At 39.9% G+C, this 22452-nt stretch overlaps 1 protein-coding gene and 1 long non-coding RNA gene across 2 annotated transcripts; both read left to right on the top strand.

Moving 5' to 3' along the window:
* OSTC (oligosaccharyltransferase complex non-catalytic subunit) lies at window positions 1-4050 on the top strand. The gene is made up of 4 exons (XM_068187417.1): window positions 1-240; window positions 453-546; window positions 2104-2301; window positions 3398-4050. Exons 1-4 carry the CDS (start codon window positions 102-104, stop codon window positions 3414-3416), a joined length of 450 nt encoding a protein of 149 aa, XP_068043518.1. The 5' UTR covers window positions 1-101; the 3' UTR covers window positions 3417-4050.
* A 3738-nt stretch (window positions 4051-7788) lies between these two features.
* Window positions 7789-22026, top strand: LOC137472376 (uncharacterized). Its single transcript, XR_010998136.1, has 3 exons — window positions 7789-10587; window positions 11485-11632; window positions 19208-22026. It is a non-coding gene; the product is annotated as an uncharacterized lncRNA (long non-coding RNA).
* The last annotated feature ends 426 nt before the right edge of the window (window positions 22027-22452 follow it).

The raw sequence follows: 22452 nt of genomic DNA, 5'->3' as shown, positions 1-22452 counted from the left end.
CGCCTTCGTGTCGGTGGCGGAGAGCAGCTGCGGCGGGAGGGACCGGACAGCGCCGGGAGGGAGCAGCGGTGCTGCGGCCGCCCCGGGACCGCCCCGCGGCCATGGAGACGCTGTACCGCCTGCCCTTCGCCGTGCTCGAGTGCCCCAACATCAAGCTGAAGCGGCCGAGCTGGGTGCACATGCCCTCGGCCATGACCGTGTACGCGCTGGTGGTCGTATCCTACTTCCTCATCACCGGAGGTGAGGCCGGGGCGGGCGGGCTGAAGGGGAGGTCCCGCTCACGGAGCAGCTCTCTCTCGGTCCCTTCCCCGGTGGCAGAGCCGCTGCTGACCCCGTGTCCGGCTCCGAACCGCCCGTAAAACACGAACCTCGGGCATCCCCCAGCAGGCCCGCGGTGTCAGGGCGGATCTCGCTGCTGCAGTCAAAGTCGGTGCTTGCTTTCCTCCCCGCAGGAATTATCTATGACGTGATCGTGGAACCTCCGAGCGTGGGCTCGATGACAGACGAACACGGGCATCAGAGGCCGGTGGCTTTCTTGGCGTACAGGTAAGAGCAGCGCCCTGTTCCCACTAGGGACCTGCTGCAAATGCCTGAGCTCGGGGGAATAAACCCTGTCTTGCCGAGCTGTGTATCTGTTCCTTCCCATCTTTCTCTGCAAGGCAGGAGTTGTTTTATATCAGTTCTTTGTTTGCCAACAACAGTTTTTTTTGATTTTACAAAAACCCCACCAAACCAGCATTGAAACCAGCAGAAATCAAACAACTTAGTCCTAAAACTTTTTAAAATGAAAGGTCTGGTAAAAAGAAATTGGTTTGGGCTGGCGGTACTTCGTTTTCTTGCCAGTCAGGTTGAACTTTATACTGGATGCAGATACATTGGATCAATTTTTGTTGCAGAATATGTAATGTTTGGGAGACTTTTGTTTCTTATGTTTTAAACTCTAGTGTACCTGGGACTCTAGTGCAGAACATTGTTACAAATGTGTAACAAGAGGGTCTTCGTTGTGCCCTTGGCTTCTATTACTGAAAATGAGCTAGAGCCTCCTCGTAACAAACAGGTCTAAGGAGAGTTAAGTCTGCTTTTGTAACTGGGGCGGGGGGTGGGTGTGTCTGTGTGTGTGGAAAGAAATAATGATTTTTATTAAATACCCAAAATGTTGGTTGAATCCATCAGGTCTATGACATGGTTGATGTGACAGATTTTGACTTGGACTAGATGTGTGTTTCAGACTGGGTTGGATTGTTGCAATGTTGATGAATCAAGTTGCTGCAGGGAGTTGCTAGCACTGTCATCTGTCAGTGTAAACAAGATGAGAGAAGACAAACCTTGTTTGTTTCCAGGATATGAGGCAGTAATGATAATCTTTATTTCTGTGTGGGCATCCACCGTTGTTTCATCAGTGCCAGTTTTATGAGGTTGCTAATAAGGTAGACAGGAAAATGGCGCAGTGACTGTGGGAAGCAGGAGACTTGTGATCCAGGTGCAATATTCCTTCTGCATCTCAGCTTCCTCACTCTCCATATCTTTCTGTTTGTAAGAAGGAAGTCCAGCTGTCTGGGCTGGCAGAGAGCCCCAAGGGGCACCCTCAGGCTGCTCCCTGCAACGGATCCATGCAGGCTCAGCAAGCAGGCAGCAGAGCATCCTGCAGGATGTGTGCTGGAACCAGCAGATGGACTTCATGTGCTGCCATAGTGCTTTGAGAGGAATTTGTCCTGAGAGGAGGATTCAGGCAGTCCTGCCTAAACATGGGGATGGAAATAAGGAGGTCATGGTGCCATGCCTTGGGCCCATCTGTATAGCCAGGGACCTCCTTGGACTAGGTGGTTTTGCAACCCAGTGATCTGGGTGGTAGCTGTTGGTATGCACAAATATGTATAAATCCTCCTGTGTGCTGGACTGGGCACCTTGCAGGCTCTTGGTTCTGGACAAAAATTGTATATTAAAGTCTTGATGTAATTGTATGACATCAGTTTCCTACTGGCTTTAGTTAGAAAGTCAGCCATCAAAGTACAGCTAAAGCATGTTGAGTAGATTGGGTTTGAAATATAAATAATTTCTTTAATCTTTTTCTGACTCTTTTCACCTTTTTTTTTTCTCCTTTAGAGTAAATGGACAATACATTATGGAAGGCCTCGCATCAAGCTTCCTCTTCACAATGGGTGGCCTAGGATTCATAATTCTGGATCGATCCAATGCACCAAATATTCCCAAGTTGAATAGGTTTCTTTTGCTCTTCATTGGATTTGTTAGTGTGCTTTTGAGCTTCTTCATGGCCAGAGTTTTCATGAGGATGAAATTACCGTAAGTGATTTAACTATCTTTCAGTCTTTAGTCTCTTTTGTGGCTCATGTGTGCTGTGTTAAATTTAACGGTAACAGAAAATATGGTGATCTTCAGCTTGAATATAAGTTGCTTTTTTCACTGCTTTTTTGGAACAAGCTAACTTGAATGAGGTGGGATGCTTAGGGAGCCAGCTTCTCTAAGATTGTGCTGTAGTTAAAAAAGGGTAACAGTTCCTGGTATGTTAGGAAATATGATTAGTGAGTCTGACTTGCTCAGTGTACTTTAAAATTCATTGTATGTACTGGTCAGGTAAGTAGCTACAAAGTAGGGCTTTGAGGAATATGGAACTGTTAAAGTACTGTAGCTTTCAGGCTGTGCAAAATCCAAATGCAGGTTTTCTAATTTTTCCCTCCTCTGTATTTTTCTGTCTATCTATTTAATTTAGAATAGCTGAAACCTGATGTTTAGAGGTACTGGTAGGTAATTTTTGGAGTAGCTCCATGAAGTGTTGAATTAATAGTGACAGTCATTCTTCTATCCTTAAATACTTTTTTTGGCCTCTGCAGCATACTTAAAAAAATTTGCTTCATAACACAGAAGTGATGGGTTTCTTGACAGCAGGTATCTGGATAGGGACCTACCCTATATTTTCTTTCTTCCTTGATGCTATAAGGTTTTTTTAGCTTCACTGAGTTCATGTGTGTCTGTGCAACAGTCCATATTCTGAAATTCATGAAAAGAACAGGCCTTCAGAGAAATGGAAGAGAAAGAGAGACCAGATCTATGTGAAGTGTCAGAAAAGATCAGGTTGTATGGAATATCTTAACACTTGTAGTTTGTGTAGAGGACAAATAAAGGACATTTCTTAGAGTATAGTGTGGGTGTCAAAAATTCCAATTACCAAAGTTGGATTAAGAATAGGCTAATGCATATTCAGTGTTCATTGAAGAAAATCAGCTGAGGAAGGAATGTGTAGTTAAGATGGCCAAATGGTCTTGATCAGCAGAGGCTTTTGCAGTCTTAAGTTTTGGTTTAAGATTGTCTCTCTCTTGATTTTTGAGGAGTGCTGCCTATGTTTGCTAACTTTTTCTCTAAATTAATTTTCTTTCTATAGGGGCTACTTGATGGGTTAGTACCTCTTGGGTTGTGTGAAAGTTCCAGCTGAATTTCCTCCTCTTCATGAAGTGTTTTAAGAAGAAACAGCAAGAAAAAAAGTTCCATAGTCACCATCAACAACAAAGAGACCGGGCCATGAGAAAGAACTAGGGAAAGAGTGCTTTCTCTGCGAACAAACTGTCACTATCAATGGCTGATCTGTAGTTTTCTAGCAATGTTTTATAATTTCTGATGTAGAGCTTTTGAAAAAGAGAAAGTTATATAGATGAGTATTTCTTTTATATTTCATCTCAGTGTGAAGTAGAGAACCTACCTTTAGCTCTACCTGAAATGAGTATTTGCCATTGACAGTTCTTTGTTGCAGGTCTGTCTCCTCTTCCCTGTTTGGGACAATTATGTATGTGAATCAGAGAAGAAACACTCAAAACATTGATTTTCAAGTTGTAATCAGAAAATTAGTAACTTTGGATGCTTTACAGCCAGAATACAATGTGTCTGAAATTATTGTGAAGGCATCTTTGACCTTGATGTTAATGCTCTATGTGAGCAAATCCAGACATGCACTGGGAAGGGCAAACTGTATGAGTGTGCATTTTTTTAAAGAAAAAGTGTACAAAAGGAGCCAAATAAAACTTATTTTCTAAAAAATTATTTTAAATTTGTGCAACTTGTAAAGCTTTTTCGTGTTTGCATGGACTATTCTACATTCAGATGTGAGGTGCCATACCATGACCATGTAATTTCAGCTTTGTTTTTCACTGTTGGATAATGATTTTTTTTTTTTTTAATATCAGGGACAAGAAACCTAATTTTCCATGAATTTGTACTGTATGGAAATAACATGCTGTTATCAGTAGCCAAGAACACTTACTTCTGAAGCTGCTGCTTTTTTGTGTGAGGCAAAGTTCCAGTTTAATTTGTCTTAATTTTAAAAGATTGAATATTGCTGAAATGTTTCATTCAAGTAATGTGTTGCATTTCTGGGGAAGGAAAGATCACTCTCAATCACCATAAATGTCTTTTTTTGCAATTCATATGTGTTTGAAGCACTATTTTAATCAGTATAATAATATAAAGTAGAAAAGTTATTTATTCCTGTAATTGTGAAGTAAGCATTACTTTACATACTTAAATTTCTGAGCTTGTTGTTAATCATCTGCCCTCAGGATATGTCATTTCCTCCACTGCCACATTCTTATATACAATGTGACACTTTTGCATCTATTCATCTTACATGTTTGTCATTAAGATTTAAGGTAGTTTAAGCTGTTTTATGAGGCTCATAACTGCAAAATTTCCAGTCTTTTTGACACAATTATATTTTGGTCACTGGTTTTGCTGAGACACGTGCTTACCTTCAGGGGGAGAAGTATTGATATTATGTAAGTAAATAACTGGATCTTAAGTGGTCTTTTTAAATACTCGGAGAGGCAAGTCAAACCAGAAAGTCGGTTCGCTGACTATAAGCAAGACTCTTCTGGCTCAGTGCTTGTTGTAGTGCGGTTGACCTTCAGCATCCCAAGCTTGCAGCTGGTTCTAAATGAGCAGGCTCTTGAATAGTGATTTTAAAGGCATAGTTCAGTGCCTGTTCTCTGTGAAGTGCCTTTCACTGCAATTGCACGCCAGATGATATAACTTGAAACAATAATTGAAGCAGATGTAATTGCACGGTAGAATATTAAGGTAGATATTCTTGCAAGGTAGAATTGCAAGGTTTTGGTAGAGTAAAACTAGGTGACTCCCTCTGCAATAAATAAGGCTGAAGGAACATCACAGTTTTTTGGTCACAGACTCCCAGCTAGGTCTCGTATGATCATCTGCCAACGTCTGGCACAGAGAGAACCGAGACAACAAATGCAGAGCAGAAGATGGACTACCCAGAAATGAGGCACATGGTAGGTGGGTAGATGGCAGAGTGCCCTACTGGAGATTGGTTAATTTTGAAAGTTCGGAGGTTTCTTTGTCACCCAAGGTAAAATTTCTACTGAGTCAAATAAACTGCAAAGAAGTATTGCGATGTGTTAGATGAGCCCCCTTTGCAGTAAAGAAAGGCTGGTATTTTGTCTAATTGTCTGCTGTTCTTTATAGGTAACAGCAGGTGGCCTCTAAAGTAGGGGCTTTGAATAGTAATAGGAATGTTTCAGTGACAGAAATAAAACTTCCAGTAACTAGTGACAATATCCATCTGTGTTTCATGTTCATATCTTCAAGGTTCAACTGAACTAGATTGTGGGTGAGAGGTTAAAAACAAGGTAAAGGTAAAACAGAGCTTGCAGGAACACATCTTTCCTGATTAAAACCAGAAATTTGGCCTACTTCCAAGAGCAACAAAAAAAGTCAAGCTGAAGTGTAGAGGTCTTGATTTTCTGGCTGTCTTGATGGAGAAAATACTGAATGCATGGTTTCAGTATAATCTCTGAGAGATGATGCCTAGTCAGTATAGTCAGGAAGATATATAAAACTTGTGTAGCTTTTGAAAGTTAGTATATACATATATGAACCCTTAAATGATTTTATACTTAATCAAGTTAAGTAGAAAAATACATCTAGATGAAAAAGAACAGACATTTTAACTGCTTTTTTTTTCCCTCAATGCATTTTCCAGGCTTCTGCATATTGTGGAACAGTAACAGAATCATAGAATCATTTAGGTTGGAAAAGATCTATAAGATCATCAAATCCAACTATCAACTCAGCACTGCCAAGCCCACCACCAAACCATGTCCCTGAGTGCCACATCTCCATGTCTTTTAAATGCTTCCAGACACAGAGGTGCTGGTAAAGTGATGGGAAGTGGCTCAGTGAGCAGTTCTACCACTTGCCTCTAGTGAGGATCCTTGGATGGATCCCATACAGGCCCATAGATCCGTGTGTGCCCAAGCGCTATAGCAGGTCACTGACCACTTTCCCTTGGATTATGTGGCCTTTGTTCTGCCCCCCATCCCTGTCTTCCTGCTCAGAGGGCTGGGTACCCACAGAATTACTTGTCTTGTTATTAGAGACTGAGGTGAAGAAGGCATGAAGTACCTCAGTCGTCTCCTGATCCTTTGTCACTACATTCCACTCCAGATTCAGTAAAGGATGGAGATTCTCCTAATACTCTCTTTTGTTGCTAATGTATATATAGTTGTAATTTTCAGTTGTCTTTTATAGCAGTAGCCAGCTTAAGTTCCATGTGGACTTTGACCCTTCTAATTTTCTTCCTGCATGTTCTCTTGACATTTTTGTACTCGTCCCAAGTTGCTGCTGCTTCTTGCAAAGGTCATAAACTCTCCATTTTGTTGTGATTTTCAGCCAAAGCTCTCTGTTCACTCTGCTTCCTGCTTGTCTTGTCTTTTTAGGCATATCAGGATGGCCTGCTTCTGCATCTTTACAATTTCCTTCTTGAGGAATGTCAGGCCTTCCTGGACTCCTTTGGGACCCGAAGGGACTCTGCCAGTCTGGGCCATAAGCAGGCCAGTCTGCCCTCTGGGAGTCCAGCACAGCAGTTCTACTGACCCCGCTCCTTACTTCTCCAAGAACTGACACATATTTGGAACGTTTGTGTCACTGAAATAAATTGTGGGAGAAGGAAGATGATTCAACCATTTTGAAGAAATATGCATATATATACATTCTTAATATATTAACTAGGAGGCACTATATGTTTGACTTCTTAAGAGTTACAGTCTTATAACCTGAGAAAACCCTAAATTTCTTCTGCTGCCTTCAATACAGGGAGCCAATGTGCCTATGGGAAAGACAGTAATTCTCATTTTTTTTTCCTGATACATATGGAAATCCTGCACGCAATGGAAACTGTTTTCCTACAGCATAGCAATGTCTGTGATAGTGTAATTGGTATTGCACGTTTGTGAATGTGATTATTGTATTTTTCCTACATCTTTATGATTTTCCCAAAAAGGGTTGCAGCAATAACTGGCCTATTTTCAGAATTTCTAATTGCTACTTCTCAGCACTGCAGTTTCTTTAGAATATATTTCTTCCAGAACATGGAAAAAGAGGATTGAAATGATTAGAAGAAATCAATTGGAACAGTTACGGTAGAAATCTCAGAAGAATGTTTTGTAATACTTTGCAGTCACATTAAGGTTTTTCAGCTATACTAATATTTGGAGAACTCTGGAGAGATCTGGATTTTAGTGACAACAAAAATATAACTAATGCATCAAACTCTTTTCAAAGAGTAGTGTTTCAGAGGAAGTGGCTAGTAGGAATATGGGAGTTACTAGGTGATTTGGTTTCTTTGGTAAAAACTATTTGTGCTGGTGTCCTTTTTGTTTGACATGGATACCTGTCAGCCAAGAACTGGACTGAGACCATGAGCTCATTTTAGAGCAACAGCTGTGGCACTGTGATGGGAGTCAAGCATGACTGACTTCCACAGTGTTTTAATTAGAGATGCAGATGCAGGGCACTGCATTCTGCTGTCCAGTATCTTGAGTCCATAAGGCAATTTGCCAAGCTCCTGTTTGACGATATCAGTTTAGTTTCTAATGTTCTTCAGGCATAAGATGGAGTATGCATCATGTAGCTATCCCATATGTGTTCTATAAATGTCAAAGCTCTTAGACCATTCTACCTGTAGGCTGGAAGAAATAGTATTTATCTCTGAGTAAATCAGATCAATATGGTATCATCTGCTGCCTAATGCTTGTGAAAGACTGACGTTTGTAATTTCCTTCTCTTTTTGGTATCAGTTTTCACTACAGGGATCAGTGTGGATGGGGGGACTGGTTTCCCTTTGTTGTTGGTGGTATTGTTATGCTTTTTGCTGGAAATGGGGAAAGAAAAAGTTTGAAAGAACTCAGGCTGGTTGTGTTATTCTAAAATAAACTGTGAAAGTTAAACTTCTTCTCCATTACTTAGTAGACAGCTTAAATAATTTCAGAACTTTTAGGTATTTCTGGCAGATCCTGGATGATAGATGATACGTTAAGCTACATTCAGCTTTCCAGTGTATTATCTGTCTTTAAATGCAGATGGAGACTATAAGGAAAGGAGAATAATAAAAAAGAAGCATAACTGCAGTTGGGGGAAGAAGTTTTGGGCTGTAGATTTTGATACTGTCTTGCATGGTTTGGAAACTTGGCTTAGCTAAAACAGCTATAAGCTGAATTCCAAAGTACTTCGAGAAGCATTTTCAGAGAGTGTTTACTGATTAGTTGATGTCCTTATATCAAAGTGGAAAGATATCTTACTTTTAGGTCTGTCCTGTGACTAGTTTTGTTCAACTCCTACTGACCTGTATTGAATAGAGTGTGCTGACTAAATAAGCAAAAATCATAAAACTCAAAGACTGCTGGGAGGGCAGAATTAGGATGCATAGTGATCCTAACAAATCAATGAGTGGTCTAAAAAACTAGGCTGGTTTATTCTTTCTGGGAACAAGTGCAAAGTATCAATGCTACTCAAGGAAAATACCTGACAAAATGTGGGATGTGAGTAAGTCTTCAGGTTCTGCTGCACCACAAGCTGAAGAGGAGAGCAGATTGCCTTTTGTGCAGCAATACAACATCACATGGAGATACTGGCAAAACTTTTAACTTCCAAGTACGGGAGGCATAAAATTAAGCATGAAAAGGAAATAAGCAATCTTGTTTCTGCATCAGCAGTAGATAGAACTTCAATAGCAGCAAGGAGGAGTTTGGGTAATACTAGAAGAATCTTTATAAGGGTAAAATAGTTTACCACTGGACTAGATAGTCTGTGTTAGTGACAGCATTTCTGCTGAAGAAACAGAACAGGCTTGGCAAACAGGCTTGCCTGTTAAAATTTGCAAGTACCTTTGGCTTGTTTTGGGATAAGTGACTGGTGTCTTGAGGTGTCTTTCAGCAACTGCCCCTCTTAATTATTCCATGGCTGAGAATAAAACTTTTGACCTTCCAAACACCAAGGCTCTGTGTCTTTAAAAATAATTGTTGAAGGTCTTTGTAAATAGCTAAATCTGTCCTTAAAAATAACCCTGCAGTGCAGTTGTAGGACAGAATCCTGCTGGCCTTGGTTCAGTCTGAAAAATCAAGTAGTAATATGAGCTAGACATGACAGCAGAAAATAGCTCCATTAACTGCCTACTGCCAGAATAGAAAAAAGGAATTACCTGTTGGGGTAAGGAAAGTATAAGTGTATGGAGGAATGTTTAAGGCCTTTTTCTTTTCAAATTTTCATCTTAGTCCTTCACCTAAAATGTGTTATAATTAGACAGCTGTCAGTATAGCTGTTGTATTAGAACAGGGCGATGAGTGGGAGGAAGGAGCCTGTGATATTTCTAGGAAGTATTTTGCTGATGGAGCTTTTTCTCTGTTTTTCCCCTCTTTGAGCTGGAGCAGCAGCGAGATACTGACACATTTCTCAATTACATGGACTTCTCCAGACACCTCCTTTCAGCAACTGTGCTTCACTGACCTGTGGAATTTAACTTCTTTTGTGTTTTCCCCAAGTGTGTCTATCTCTCTCTGCTAAAGCTGGTTGTTAAGCCAGCTCTGAATGCTGTGTTTCATCTCCTTTTGCTTGCCTGATGCTGGTCTGAGCTTATTCAAGGTCTTTATCCTATTGCCTTTCAGCAGCTGCCATCCCTTGTTTCTTTGCTGTCATTCCAGACTTCTGAGTTTCAGGATAGCACTGTTGGTTTTGATTGCTGTCTTTCTAACTGCTGTGGTATTTCTACCTTCAAAGAGTATTATTTATCAGTCTCCCCAGCTTTTCCACTTTCTTATTCCTCCTTACTGGTACTTGCTCTTTTATCACACTGAAATCTATCACGTAGCCCCACTTGGCTGTCTATGAACCTTGCTCCTCTTAGTATTTCTACCTCTGTTCCTTCTACTCTGACTACAGGTCCTTCAATTTTCCCTGTTGGCCATTGTTTGAGCTACTTTACCCTACACTGACTCCACACTTAATTAGCTCCTGCTATCTGTGGCAAAACTTAACCTCCTGGCTTCTCCCCTGCTTTCAGCCTCTCTCATCCTCTGGTTTCTTTGTCTGTTCCAGTTTTCTCTTAGCTGTCTCATATCTTTGTCTTTATTGTTCTACACTCTACACCATCTGTTGTGCTGCTGCCTGCATGACTCATCCTGAAAACAATAAAAATCCTACTGCATTCCCAGTCATTACACCAGGGAGCCAAAGAAGGCACGCCAAAATCTACATCAACAGCAGTCAAGCCAGGATCCTCATGGAATTCAGGTACATAATTTTTGTTTAAATCAGTATAACTTAACTGCCAAATACATCTGAGAATCCTGCCAAAGCTTCATCACAACCCTAAGGAAAGGAGGCAATTGTTTCCTGGGGCTGGATTTAAAAACACCTCTGCAGGGATGACCTGCAGGTTCTTAAGTTTCTTAGCAAGTAACATGAAAAATTTTTTTTCTGCACATACAGTTACAGAGTGTTTTATGAGCATAGACAACATATGGTCTGTACACAACAGAACAAACTAAGAAAAATGTCACAAATATCAAGATTCATATACATAGTAGACAAGGCAATAAATATGAAAGGTCATAAACCGAGGGAAATGGAACATTCCATCAGACTTTCTTTAAAGGTATACAAGGCACATAATTGCTTAAAACCACTGCTAAACAACAAAATTATTAACAAAATATATTTGAATCATAGTTTGGTTTTATAGCCTAAGGAGGAATAATTTCAGATGTAGGAGGAAGTTTTTTTCCTCTAGTGTTTTAAAAGGCAGCAGACACACAGTTACCGGAAATATTTTTTAGTCTCATCTAACATCTACGTAAACCTAGGCTACACTTCACTGAGGTCAATGGAGACAGACCTGTGCAAAGAGAAATAATTCTTGCAGTATATTGGATGTGTCTAAGGATTTGGTTTAACCACTGCTTGTTTACTAGACTGAACCAGCCTAATTTTACCTGCTTTGCATGGCAGTACAAGGTACTGCCCTTGTGCACCTACATTTGGAAAATAAATGACTTTTACTTAAACACTGTCAATAATATCTGAAACTAACTAAGGAAATTCCTTCCACCATTAGTACTTCCAGCATTGTCATTAGCTACTACTCAATCTTCTTCAACCTTGACACCTTTAAATTTTACCTTTCTGCAGTTCCAATCCCCTGTTAAGCTGTTGGTTCCCCACTGGATGGCAGTCCCTGCAACGTTATTCGTTCTGGGAAGGAAAGTCCGGCTTTAAAGCAGCGAACTGAAATCTCAAACTGCTTTGTAGATTAATATGCACACAAAATGTTACAGCTGTGAGTATATTTGCATTCTTTTTTCTTTTTGCTACAGTATAAGTGTGTGAAGGATTTTTCTGTATGTGTCTTTCAGTCAAATTAATTTTCCAATTGAGACTTCAGGGCTTAAAACAATGCAAGAGGGTAACACTTCTGTGTATCAATCCAGCCAAAATTTCAAAGCATTTTACACAGACTAGATCAATTAAAAAGTCAATGCATGTCTGTGTGTGTGTGTATATACATGTGGACTTTATAAATAGCTCATAAAAGGGAAAAAAATCTGGAGTTTTAAAGTCATATGAATTTCACAGAACTACAGTGCTTACCTAGAAAGATAAAAAAATAAGGCTTCGGCATTTTGATTGAACACCTTCAGTACATCTGATGGTGGGCTTGGAATTCAATGGCTAAAAGGAACAGATTATTTAAGATGCAGAAGGTATGCAGATCAGAACCACATAATACTGAAATTATGACTGATGTTTTTAAATTAGAATTCAAAGCCTAGATTGTAGAGGTAGAGAAAACCATGTGGACTTTGCCAGGATTTCTGTGTATATGGTTTTAGAAAAATTCCTACCAAAACCTGGGGCTCTCTATGCTGGCATCTGTCTGGAAGCAACAGGTGAAAAAGTATTGACACAGCCCCCATAAAATACTTCAATCTCCAAGATGCATTTCCCTAGGTGGAAAGGTTTTCACCCTAGTTTATTTTAAGGCAATATGAGTCTACTCTTTCACTTGGATAGAAATTTCTACAACATCTTATTACAAATAAGTCCTGTAGAGGTCTCTTCAAAAGTGAAAGGGAGATAAATGAAAATAGGAAGAAGAATGTTTGCTTATCAGCACCTGTAGAAAAGACCTCTTTCAACACCCTGAGCATTTCAAAGCACTACTGTCACACAGGTGGCTGGTTTTGTGCACCTTTTAGAGGTGTAATGTTGAGATGGTAAAGGGACTAGCTTAAAGTTATGTAGCAGCTTAATCACTGTGCTAGGAATAAAATTAAAATCTATTTGTCAGTTCTGCATCATACTAACAGCACTAGGGACTGTCAGCAGCAAGCATTCACTGAAGTTTTTACAATTTTTTTTTTTTATTCTAGATAATTTCAGGGTAACAATGGCTTTTTAAATGCTTTTGTCAAAGGACACTTTCTGTAGAAAAAAAAAATTGCAGCAACACTTTATTGAAAGTTTAAGCACAGTATGTCCTGCTTACTGGTTTTTTGGCAAGCTCTGTCTCTTCTGTTTCCTGAAATGTAGACAGCGAGATCATACCTTCACCCTCCTTCACAACTCATATATTACTGAAATGGTTACTCCCAGATCTCTCCAATTAGTTCATTGTGCTAAACTTTCTCCCTTGATAAATTTTGAAAGGAACTGTGTCAGATTTTCACTTCTGTTAGCTTTTTTGCTTGTGCCCCATATACTTCTGCTGGAATATCATGTTACTCTTTTCCAAGCACACCTCACTTTAAAACTGCTTCTGATCCTGTGGTACCTTCAAAATTAGAGGACTGGAGTCCAGCTCTGGTGCTCAGACCAGCGCGATGGTGCCCCTCCATTTCCCCCTGTTGCCCATCAGTTTGCAAATTGCCCAAGGGCAATTTGTAAACTCCTTGGGACAAGGGCAGCCTCTGTTTCTGCCACACCTTGTCCAAGTTAAGAACTACGCAGCATTTTGGTTACACCCATAGTAGATTTTGAATTAATTAAATTTTATCACGTGAAACCCTATCACCAAATTCCTAACCAACTGTACTTTCTGTCTGACTGAGGTTTCAGATTACTTTCTTTCTAAAGCTGTCTTTGCCACTTTTCCACAGTTTTCCACATCCGCTTTCCTTTCCTTTTCCTCCACCCTCCTCCCCAGTATTCTGCTTGCAGGGAAATGCTGGTGCCTCATTAGTGTGGCCCGTTTCTTTGCATTGCCGAGGCTTTTATTCAAACCCCAGGCCAGCAACTTTCTCCCAGTTTATTCTGAGCTTTTCTGTGCCTGGGAGCATGCCCTGACACACCCTCCACTCCTGCCCAATCCTTTTCTATGCTGACGCAATGTGTTTTTTGGTCTGCTGCCTGTCCTGAGATAACCTTATTCACTATCCCCACGTAGTCACATCCTCTCCCTTAGGAAGAGAGCGCTCTCCTCAGCCGGACAGATCTTGCTGTAATAACGTGCAGACCATAGGTAGATAATAAAGCATGTTACTTTTTATTGTACTGCAAGCTGACACCAAGGGCAGAGGCAAGCTCTGCAGAGTAGGGCAAACAGCCACATGGCAATGAGCTACAGCAGCTCCAGTGCAGCTGGACTCGTGTGTATTCTTTCTGAGTAACTGTCTCATCAGAAGTGGTGAGGAGAAGGAAAAACTCTAGGAATTTAATGATTTAGTACTTAATTGTAGGGGAGGCAGGATATTCAGTTATTGTTGATTTTCTTCATTTCCTATGTTGAGGAAAATGTCCTTAGATAAAAAATGTCCCAGGTTAGAAAGACCAATCATCAGTTGAGGATAAACTTGGAGTACAGTTCAAAGATTTGTTCCTGACTGAGATAGAAACTCCTTTATGGTGTGGGTACACATGATTCCAGGGTTTTGGTTTGGACATCTGTAAAGACAGTCATGGCCCAGCTGTGACTTGTATCCAGAAATATATCACAGGGGCACCATGTTTGGAGATGTCATTTAAGGCTTTTCTCTTGCATGGACAAGTGCCAATAGACTTCCCCAGTGCACACAGTGGAACCACATTTGTTCTCTGAATTTTAGGTGGTGATCTTTGAGTTCTGTGTTGCCCTAATAAATTCAGAACAAATTCTATCTGCCTGAAAAGTCTCCTGTATTCTCTTGTGCTCATTTATGGAATGGACTTGCACATAGATTAAATACCAGTGGACAAAAGGAGGTTGCTGTAACTTGTACCTACTTCACTATAACATGACTGGGAAAGATTTTATTAAAGACTTTTTGTAACTGACACTCCCTCGCCCTGTACATATTTACCTGTTTTGTACTGGGGGCTGGGATGGGACTTATTCTAGGCAGCTTTGTGATATATCTGCACTGCAGGAAGCATCCTTGGGTCCTAAGGAGCACTCTGGGTTCCCACACAAGCTTTAAGCCCCATGCTAATTGCCCTCCACACAACCTCTGACAGTAGTGGCGTGTGATGATTTCCATTTCACATCTGTATTTTCTTATTGATTACAGAGTATTCTTTTTGAGGTTGCCACTATTAAAAATACATGGTCATTGCTTGTTCTGTGGCAATGCTTAGAGGAGCAAGCCCCCATTTGGTTTCACTGCTTTGGTTATGCAAACCCTGGGATGGCACTGATGAGTTCACAGGAGGCAAGTTTTTATATCTCTGTAGGTAGGGAGGCAAGAGGAGTCTGGTGATTAGAGAGCTCTTCCTCTAGAAGTACTACATGCTCCATCCCTCCAACCTGAAGGACTTGCATACAGCATGGAATTGAAACTTTTTTGTACCTGCCAGAAGGTTGTTTTTGACACATTTCAGGAAGCACTTACACCATACATTTGACATGTTTTCTTACATCCTTGGAAAGAATTTGCTAAGCTTTAATTCTTATCTGGTTTTGCTTTTTGGGAGGACTTCTCCTTTGCTGATATTTAGATGGACCCTCATTGCTCTACATTTTATTTAGATACATTGTCCTCTAGGGGCACATGGAAAAATTCCCTGGTGGGAATTGCCTCTGAGTGGATGAACTGAGGGTATTTATGTCTGTGAAAGCAGGATATTTTGCAGCCTGTGAACACAGACGTCTTTTAAATCCAAACAGTCTGAGAAATATAATTGCATTATATTATTTGATGACTGTTGACTTTTCTTATTAATGCAGTACTTTTATTGATAATGAAAAGAAAGACATGGGAAATGTGCTATCTTGGTCAAAGATCTGTCATATGATTTCAATTCACCATAGAGTGACCACCAGGATAGCAGAGGATGTGGGTTGTTTTGAATAGCTTCTGTATATATGTCATATGTCTATGTGACTGCTGGTATTGTAAATGCAAAGGGTTAATGTAGCCCCACCAGGACGGAGATGTGCAGGAAGGCAGACTATACTTAACCTTATTACTGAAATGTTTAGTCAGCCAGTTCTGATACTAAAACATATTTTTTTCCTGAGTTGAAAGGGGATGTCCAGTACAGGGCAAAAGCAGAACTATATAGCTTCATGAGCAGCAGAGTCTGCTGACTGGCTGAATCCATCTTATCTGCTGTAACTAAGAGAGAAGAGAGGAGAATGATAAAACCTCAGGGGAAGGGCAGGAGGAGACACAGATATTTACCTCCTACGCCTTAAAAAGGAAGTTCTTTGCAGCAAGGGAACTCCATAACTAGAAGTGATGCTTGAAGAGAAGTGCACCTTGCATTGCTGTGGAAGATGCAAAAGACTCTGAGGAGGGTTTAGGCAGCTGAGCTGGAGTCCTGCGCTTGTTTAGTATTGGGTGCGAATGTTCACTGTACTGTGCTGCTTCAAGAACTGAAAATGAGTCACTTGGTGATACCTAGATCTTAGTTGTGCTCTGTAGCATAGCCTGTCTATTTCATTTAATCTGTGAGTAAAGCAGCTGAGGTTGAGAATTTCCTTTTGTCAAATCAATTGTAGGGGAGTAGGAAGGTGGAGTTTTAGCAAGAACATCTGTGGACTGTGATAGAATCATGGAAAGTTGTGCCTTAAGGTCTTGAGGAGCCTGACAGGGGGAAAGAAAGAACATCATTGCTGGAGTCTGGAGAATAGTTTCAGACTAGATGTAGCATCCCTGAATGAAAAGTCTTCCCAGCCAGAGCAGTAGGAAACAAAATTGAGGTCTAATATCAAAATATGTTGACCGTTCACAGAATGATCTCTGCCAGTGTTGTAATAATTTTCTTGTATTTTTTTATGAGCATCATTTAGTTGTTGCTGTCTCCTTGCCCTGTTTTAAGCTTTACAATAGAACTTAGACCCTTTTGCAGATTCTTATTGATACCAATAAAAATCAACAGCACATCAGTGAAATCCTGACCAAATACAAGTTTTCCCTGCAACACCATTCATTTCCAGATTTATCCAATAAATTAATTCTTTCCTTCTTTTATTGTATGAAAATATGTGTTCAGTTGCTTGCAGGTAGCAGCATGACAGTAATAAGCCATTAAAAGAAGGATAGGGACTTTGGAGATGAGATCAGGAAACTCTTGCTGCTCACCAGGGACTGGGGGCAGTAATTGTGAGGGAAGCTGATGAGAGCTCTGGCAGAACAGGTGTGATGGGAAAATGTGGAGTTAGACAGGGTGGGATAAATAGGAGGAGGGGAGGAAAGGCAGCTGTATCCTGGGATTTGTAGGTGGTGACAAGAAAACTGTATTTGCTGTGCCAGTAGATAGTGAGCAAGCGGGACATCTGTCATCTTTACTTTTCAGCCCTATGGAAAATACTGTTAGAGCTTCAAAGCCATATTGCCTTTTCAAAATGAAATTATAAAGTACCATGTTTCAGGGAGAATCATTGTCTACCTTTATCCCATGCATGATCTTTGCCTTTTGGCCCTGGTTTGTTAATTCGTTCAGCTGTTTTGTGCACACTTATCAGACATGTAAGAGCCAGGCCAGCATTTCTCATCATTATCAAGGATGATACTTTGAGCTCTAAAACAGCCACATGCATGGGTAAAAGTCTTGCAATTTGTGCTATTTATTAGCTACTGTTTTCCAGAGCATGAAAATAAGTGAAGATTTATAAGCCTATTGTAAATAGCAAAATACATACTTTTAACTGAGGACAGCAATGGCAATGAAATATGCATTATGAAACCATGTGCATGTTCCTTTATCACAGAACACTGCTGGGAAATACATTAACTGTTAACCACCAGTTAGTTGGCAGGTCAGGCAGGCAAACCAAATGTAAAGGTCTATTACCTCTTACAGCAACCCCAGGAATGACAGCTCAGCTGGGACGGCAGCATAATTCAACAAGACCTTATCACTGTGCTTTCCCTGCTGCCATTTTGTAGTGATTTGGGAAAGACCATCATTTGGTCACTGGAAATTCTAGAATGATCAGCAGTACTCTCAGGAGCACTTAATCAAAGCCAATGAGTCTTCTGTATGAATAAATATAAACTCTTTGATGTGCATCCATATAAAAAACCCCATTTGCTATAAAATACGGCTATGAAATGTATAGAAAATAGTTGTATTTCAAGTGACCACTGACAGGTTATGGCTTTATGAAAAAGAACTTTGAATCCTTGAAGAAAGGATGAATTTTAAAAGAGGGTAATTATTAAAAGTAAAGAATTTTGCTTGGGAAAACTATTAACAATGCATTAAAATACCTGAAAGGCAAAATATGTTGGTTTTGCTTTTTAGTACGTTATGTGTAAGAGTTTTAAAATTTAGCATTGCCTTGAAAATAATTAAATGTATTTTGGAGGTAGAAGTAAAGCAAATTATGGAGATATGTGCTAGAAGGAATCTGAGTCTTGTCCACTGAGCTTTCCAGAACTGTCAGAATCTGGGGGTGAAAAAGTGGCAAGATAGAAGTATTTCTAGTCATACCAGAAAAAGCTCTACTCTTGGCAAATAGTAAAAGTGAAGTTTCAGAAAATGTTTGAGTCAACCAGGCTAAGAGAGTGGTGCTTTTTTTGGTGTGATTCTGCAGTTTTCTGAATCCTCAGTGAGTTGTTCAAACCATAAGAGCAGAAAACTAAACCATGAAAAAAGACTGATTGACTTTCTGCCAGCTAAGCTTCCTGACTTGGTTCTCCATTGCATCAGATGGGTGCCTCTGCTGGCCAAGGGGGAAGGGTGGGAAGACACAGCCAGGGATCTGAGGAGGAGGAATCATTGTTTTGAGCAACAACTAACCATTCATTAAGGCACAGGTTTACAGTATGGCAAAGCCAAAATTTACTCAAGTACCTCAAATGGAGGTTCAAAATAATGGGGTTTATCTAGTTGATAGGAACATTTCTGATTTTTTCTGAGTATTGTGCTCACCTCTGTGAGTTATAGCATATGAAAAAGAACACAACATTTTATATTTCATATTTGGATAGTCACAGAAAATTGAAATAGGAAATAAAACATTTTTGAAGTGAAATGAGGGAGATATGGAAACATGAATTCAGATGCACATCAGAAATCAGGAGAAAGGGTGCAAATCTGTTGTTTTACTTTTAGATAGACTGAAGGATTTTAAATCGATAAAAAAGCCAGAGTTTTACTAAAAAAAATAGCAGCAATTGTCCAGTTTCCGCCAACATTTTTTTTATTATGTGAACCAGGCCACCAAATACTGGTGGTCAGTGCTTTAGTTCCAGATTTAGCTTTTAGTTGGCACACAGCTAAAACTCCCAGGGAGTTTTGGTGGTCACCTTCCAGATGGAAATGACAAAATACCTCAGCCATCCTCCCATTTATCCTATCATTCCTTCTTTGGACATCTTTTTGGGGTCTGGTGTGTATGTGGAGTGATGTACAATGGCATAGTAATTGGGAAATTGCCTTTTTCTTCTTAAGTGATGATTCCACAAGTGGCTTGATCTGTCTTTACTAGGTAAAATAAGAAGTTCACTAAGTGTTTTGCCTGAATAAAGACTAGAGAAAGGTACCCAGACAGTGAATTTAGTCCCCACACCACCTGTAGATCAGTCAGCCAAAGGCTAACTGGTAATTCCCTTCACAGCCCCATGTGTATCCAGGGTAAATTCAGAAACATCTAACACCATCCTAGCCTGACAGGAGCCTGACTTTGCTGCTCTGTGAATCCAGGTAAGCCATGGTCCTTTCCTGTTTCTGTTGGGAAGTTCACCAGGCTTGTCATGAAAGGTTATTGGCGTAACCCAACCGGAATCCTCACCGGATAAACCCAGGCACTTCCAAGCAGAGGAACAAAAGGTCAGAGCACTGCAAACCCAACACCACCACCAGCATCTTGGGTTACAAGGTTATGGTACAGAGGAAGGAGGGGGATGGAGTGTAGCCTAGTATACACTCAGTCAGCTCTCAAAAATAGAAAGTGACATGGATTCTAGGAGTAGAAATATGAAGCTACTGTATAGTGTATATTCACCTGTCATTATCACTTACATGTGCTGAGAGGTAGGGCAGCTGGTTCCAAATTTCTCCCCCAACTGAAGAGATATTTTTAAATAAAGTTAATGCAGTAAATTTAATTTACTTTGGCAACAGGAGAGACTCTGGAACTTCCATGAAAATTTTGGAAATGCTTCACTTTAGACAGTAGTATTTAATGGTTTCTCATGTTGAATCAATATTGTTCCAGCAGTTCACATTCAGGTAAAACTGTGTATAAAAGTGGCCAAGCTCTTGTTCTGATACAGTCTTAATTCATTTGAACAGCCTTTTGGTTAAACTGCTGCACATTTCCTTTCATTTGCTGTATGCCAGAGAGCAGGTTTTTGAGGGTCTTTAATCTGTACTTGTTTTTTAGGAAACTTCTAAGTGAAACATGGTTCATTGAAAGTGAAATATCCTTGGTGCCATCTTTGAGTCATGGATATCTCTTCAACCTCATCTGCAAAATTCTGTGTAAGGCAACAACTTATTTAATGTTGTCTGATACAAGCATAGAGGAGAGACTGTAACTGAGGTATTTACATCGCTATTGCAGATTGTACTGGAAATAAATGATGCAGGCATAGATACTTAACACAGCAGTAATAATGTTAGTTAGAAAGCCTCACTTCACATTTGAAAAGAAAATAGAAGACACCAGAGTAAGGAGATTGGCCAAAAGACTCTGCTGTTAGTCTGTGTAAGCCAGAGTCCTATTAGTCTCCAGCCATGCTTCTGAGTCAGCTTGCTGGATTAGCTGGAGTGCCAGATCCTGCTTTGCCTCTCAGTGCATGTCAACATTGGAACAAGCCATAAAAAGGCAGGTTCTGTTTCACAAATACCTCAGAGTCCTTCAAAACTTTTGAAATCTTCTGAAACTTGTAATCAGGTATGACTTTGTTGAAACCTCTGCTTGCAGAGTGAAAAGGTCAGTCTCCCTATTTAAGTGTATCTCTTTTATGTAAACTGGACTTGCAAAATCTAGTCAAAAACGTTGAAACTGATAATTTGAACAAATGTGTTTGGTTTGACAAAGCAGTTTCTGAAGCAAATCTATTCTTTAAACAGACTTGTCATAGTTCCAACATAATAATAAGGCAGCTAAGAGGGATGGCTCTCTCATTTAAAGACTCCTGCACAGAACAGGATTTTTGTAGTGAGTCCTTCTCACCACATTTCAGTTTTACGTGCCTCTGGGGGCCTGGAACTTGTTTCATGGTTTTGTAACTGTTTTGATCAGAAATTTTATTGGCAGGTCATTTCTGCATAAGGGCTGTTGATATACCTCTGCCCTGTACTTTATGGGACTATTATTTAACTCTTTTCAAACAAGACACAGGCTTTTACTCTCCTGGTAACTACATTCCTGGTGTCCTAGTGCTGCCAATATTTCCAGGTATGTGGGGAAATTCCTGGGTATTTTTGCTATGATTCAGAAAAAAGACTGAATCTAGCTACCCTGTCTTAAAATAAGGCAAACTGTTTTAGATCACATGAACCAAATTACAATAATTCACCTTTAAGAGCTTTAAAGTTTGATTATCTCTTCATAATTTACATCTAACCTAATGCAGTGCAAACAGCACTGAATTGGGCTTCCCAGTGACATGCAGAAATGCAATGCAAGTTATATAATCCAGGAAAGCATGGTATTTGTCTAAAAACACAATTTCTACTTTTATTTTGGTATCCAAAACCAGATTGGTTTTTGCCAGTGTACTGCAGACACGGACATTTACCAGAGGTTATTCTTTGTATTTTAGCAGCAGTTGTAGGAACCATAAGTCTGTATTAGGATTTTGATGTTCCGGGTACTACACAACTAAACACAAAAATGACAGTTCCCCAGAGATTTTCAATGGAACTTAATACAGCAATTCAATATTGGGATGCAGCCACTTAATATTATCCTGATAAACCCTAAGGTAATTCATAGGAGTAAAGGACCAGAAAATACAGTTAGGGTTACCTGATTTGATTTATTAATGCATTCCATCCTACCTCATGCCTGAACCCTCTAGCTAAACTGGAGCATTTATTTGAAAGGCATAGAAAATCCATAGAAGTAAGTTGAAGAAATAATGGAGAAAGGAACTGGAGTTATCATGGGTCACAGTAATACAGCTTTGAGTAGACAGACAGACATATAGATGGATAGACAGATGATATTGGTATTTTTTGGAAACTGGGATTGGAAAAATGAACTGTATGTCAGCAGAAGGTAATTCTGTACCTCAGGACCCACCATGAAAAGTGCTGCATTCAGATACTTGTTTTAAAACAAGAAAGCAGGAAGAGGAAGAGATCAGAGACAAAATTTGCAGCAGGACAGCTCTGGATTAAGTCTGACAAAACAGGGTCAAGCAGCAAGACCAGCAACTGGTACAAACCATAACTGATAGAAATCCACATATATGATAATTTATATATTTATAGCTCTGCTCCACAATAATGTCCACGTTTTCCATGCTGCTTATTAATTTCCTCAGTCATCAAAGACACAAAAAAGGACACCCTTTAAATTCAGGTAAAGAGTATTTATTGAGTGGTTTTGCCATTTTTTTTTATTATTGACTAAGCTACCTGGTAACTAGCTACAAACAAATGATTACTTATGGGTTATGTAATTTGTCCTACCAGGTCGCTCAAGGTTCAGTAAGAAATTAAATATCAAGCGAAAGCACTTGCAACAGCTAAATGAAGCAAAACAGCTAAATGACAGCT

The sequence above is a fragment of the Anomalospiza imberbis genome, chromosome 4 (genome assembly GCF_031753505.1).
Source record: "Anomalospiza imberbis isolate Cuckoo-Finch-1a 21T00152 chromosome 4, ASM3175350v1, whole genome shotgun sequence".
In the NCBI taxonomy this organism is placed as follows: domain Eukaryota; kingdom Metazoa; phylum Chordata; class Aves; order Passeriformes; family Viduidae; genus Anomalospiza; species Anomalospiza imberbis.
The sequence above is the reverse complement of the archived record's forward strand: the minus strand, read 5'-3'. Positions and strand labels throughout refer to the sequence as shown.

Bases quoted from the DNA above. Each gene is read 5' to 3' on its own strand.
- OSTC (XM_068187417.1), top strand. From the start codon at position 102: ATGGAGACGCTGTACCGCCTGCCCTTCGCCGTGCTCGAGTGCCCCAAC. The intron at 241-452 runs GTGAGGCCGGGG...TCCTCCCCGCAG, and splicing joins CTACTTCCTCATCACCGGAG to GAATTATCTATGACGTGATC. The intron at 547-2,103 runs GTAAGAGCAGCG...TTTCTCCTTTAG, and splicing joins GTGGCTTTCTTGGCGTACAG to AGTAAATGGACAATACATTA.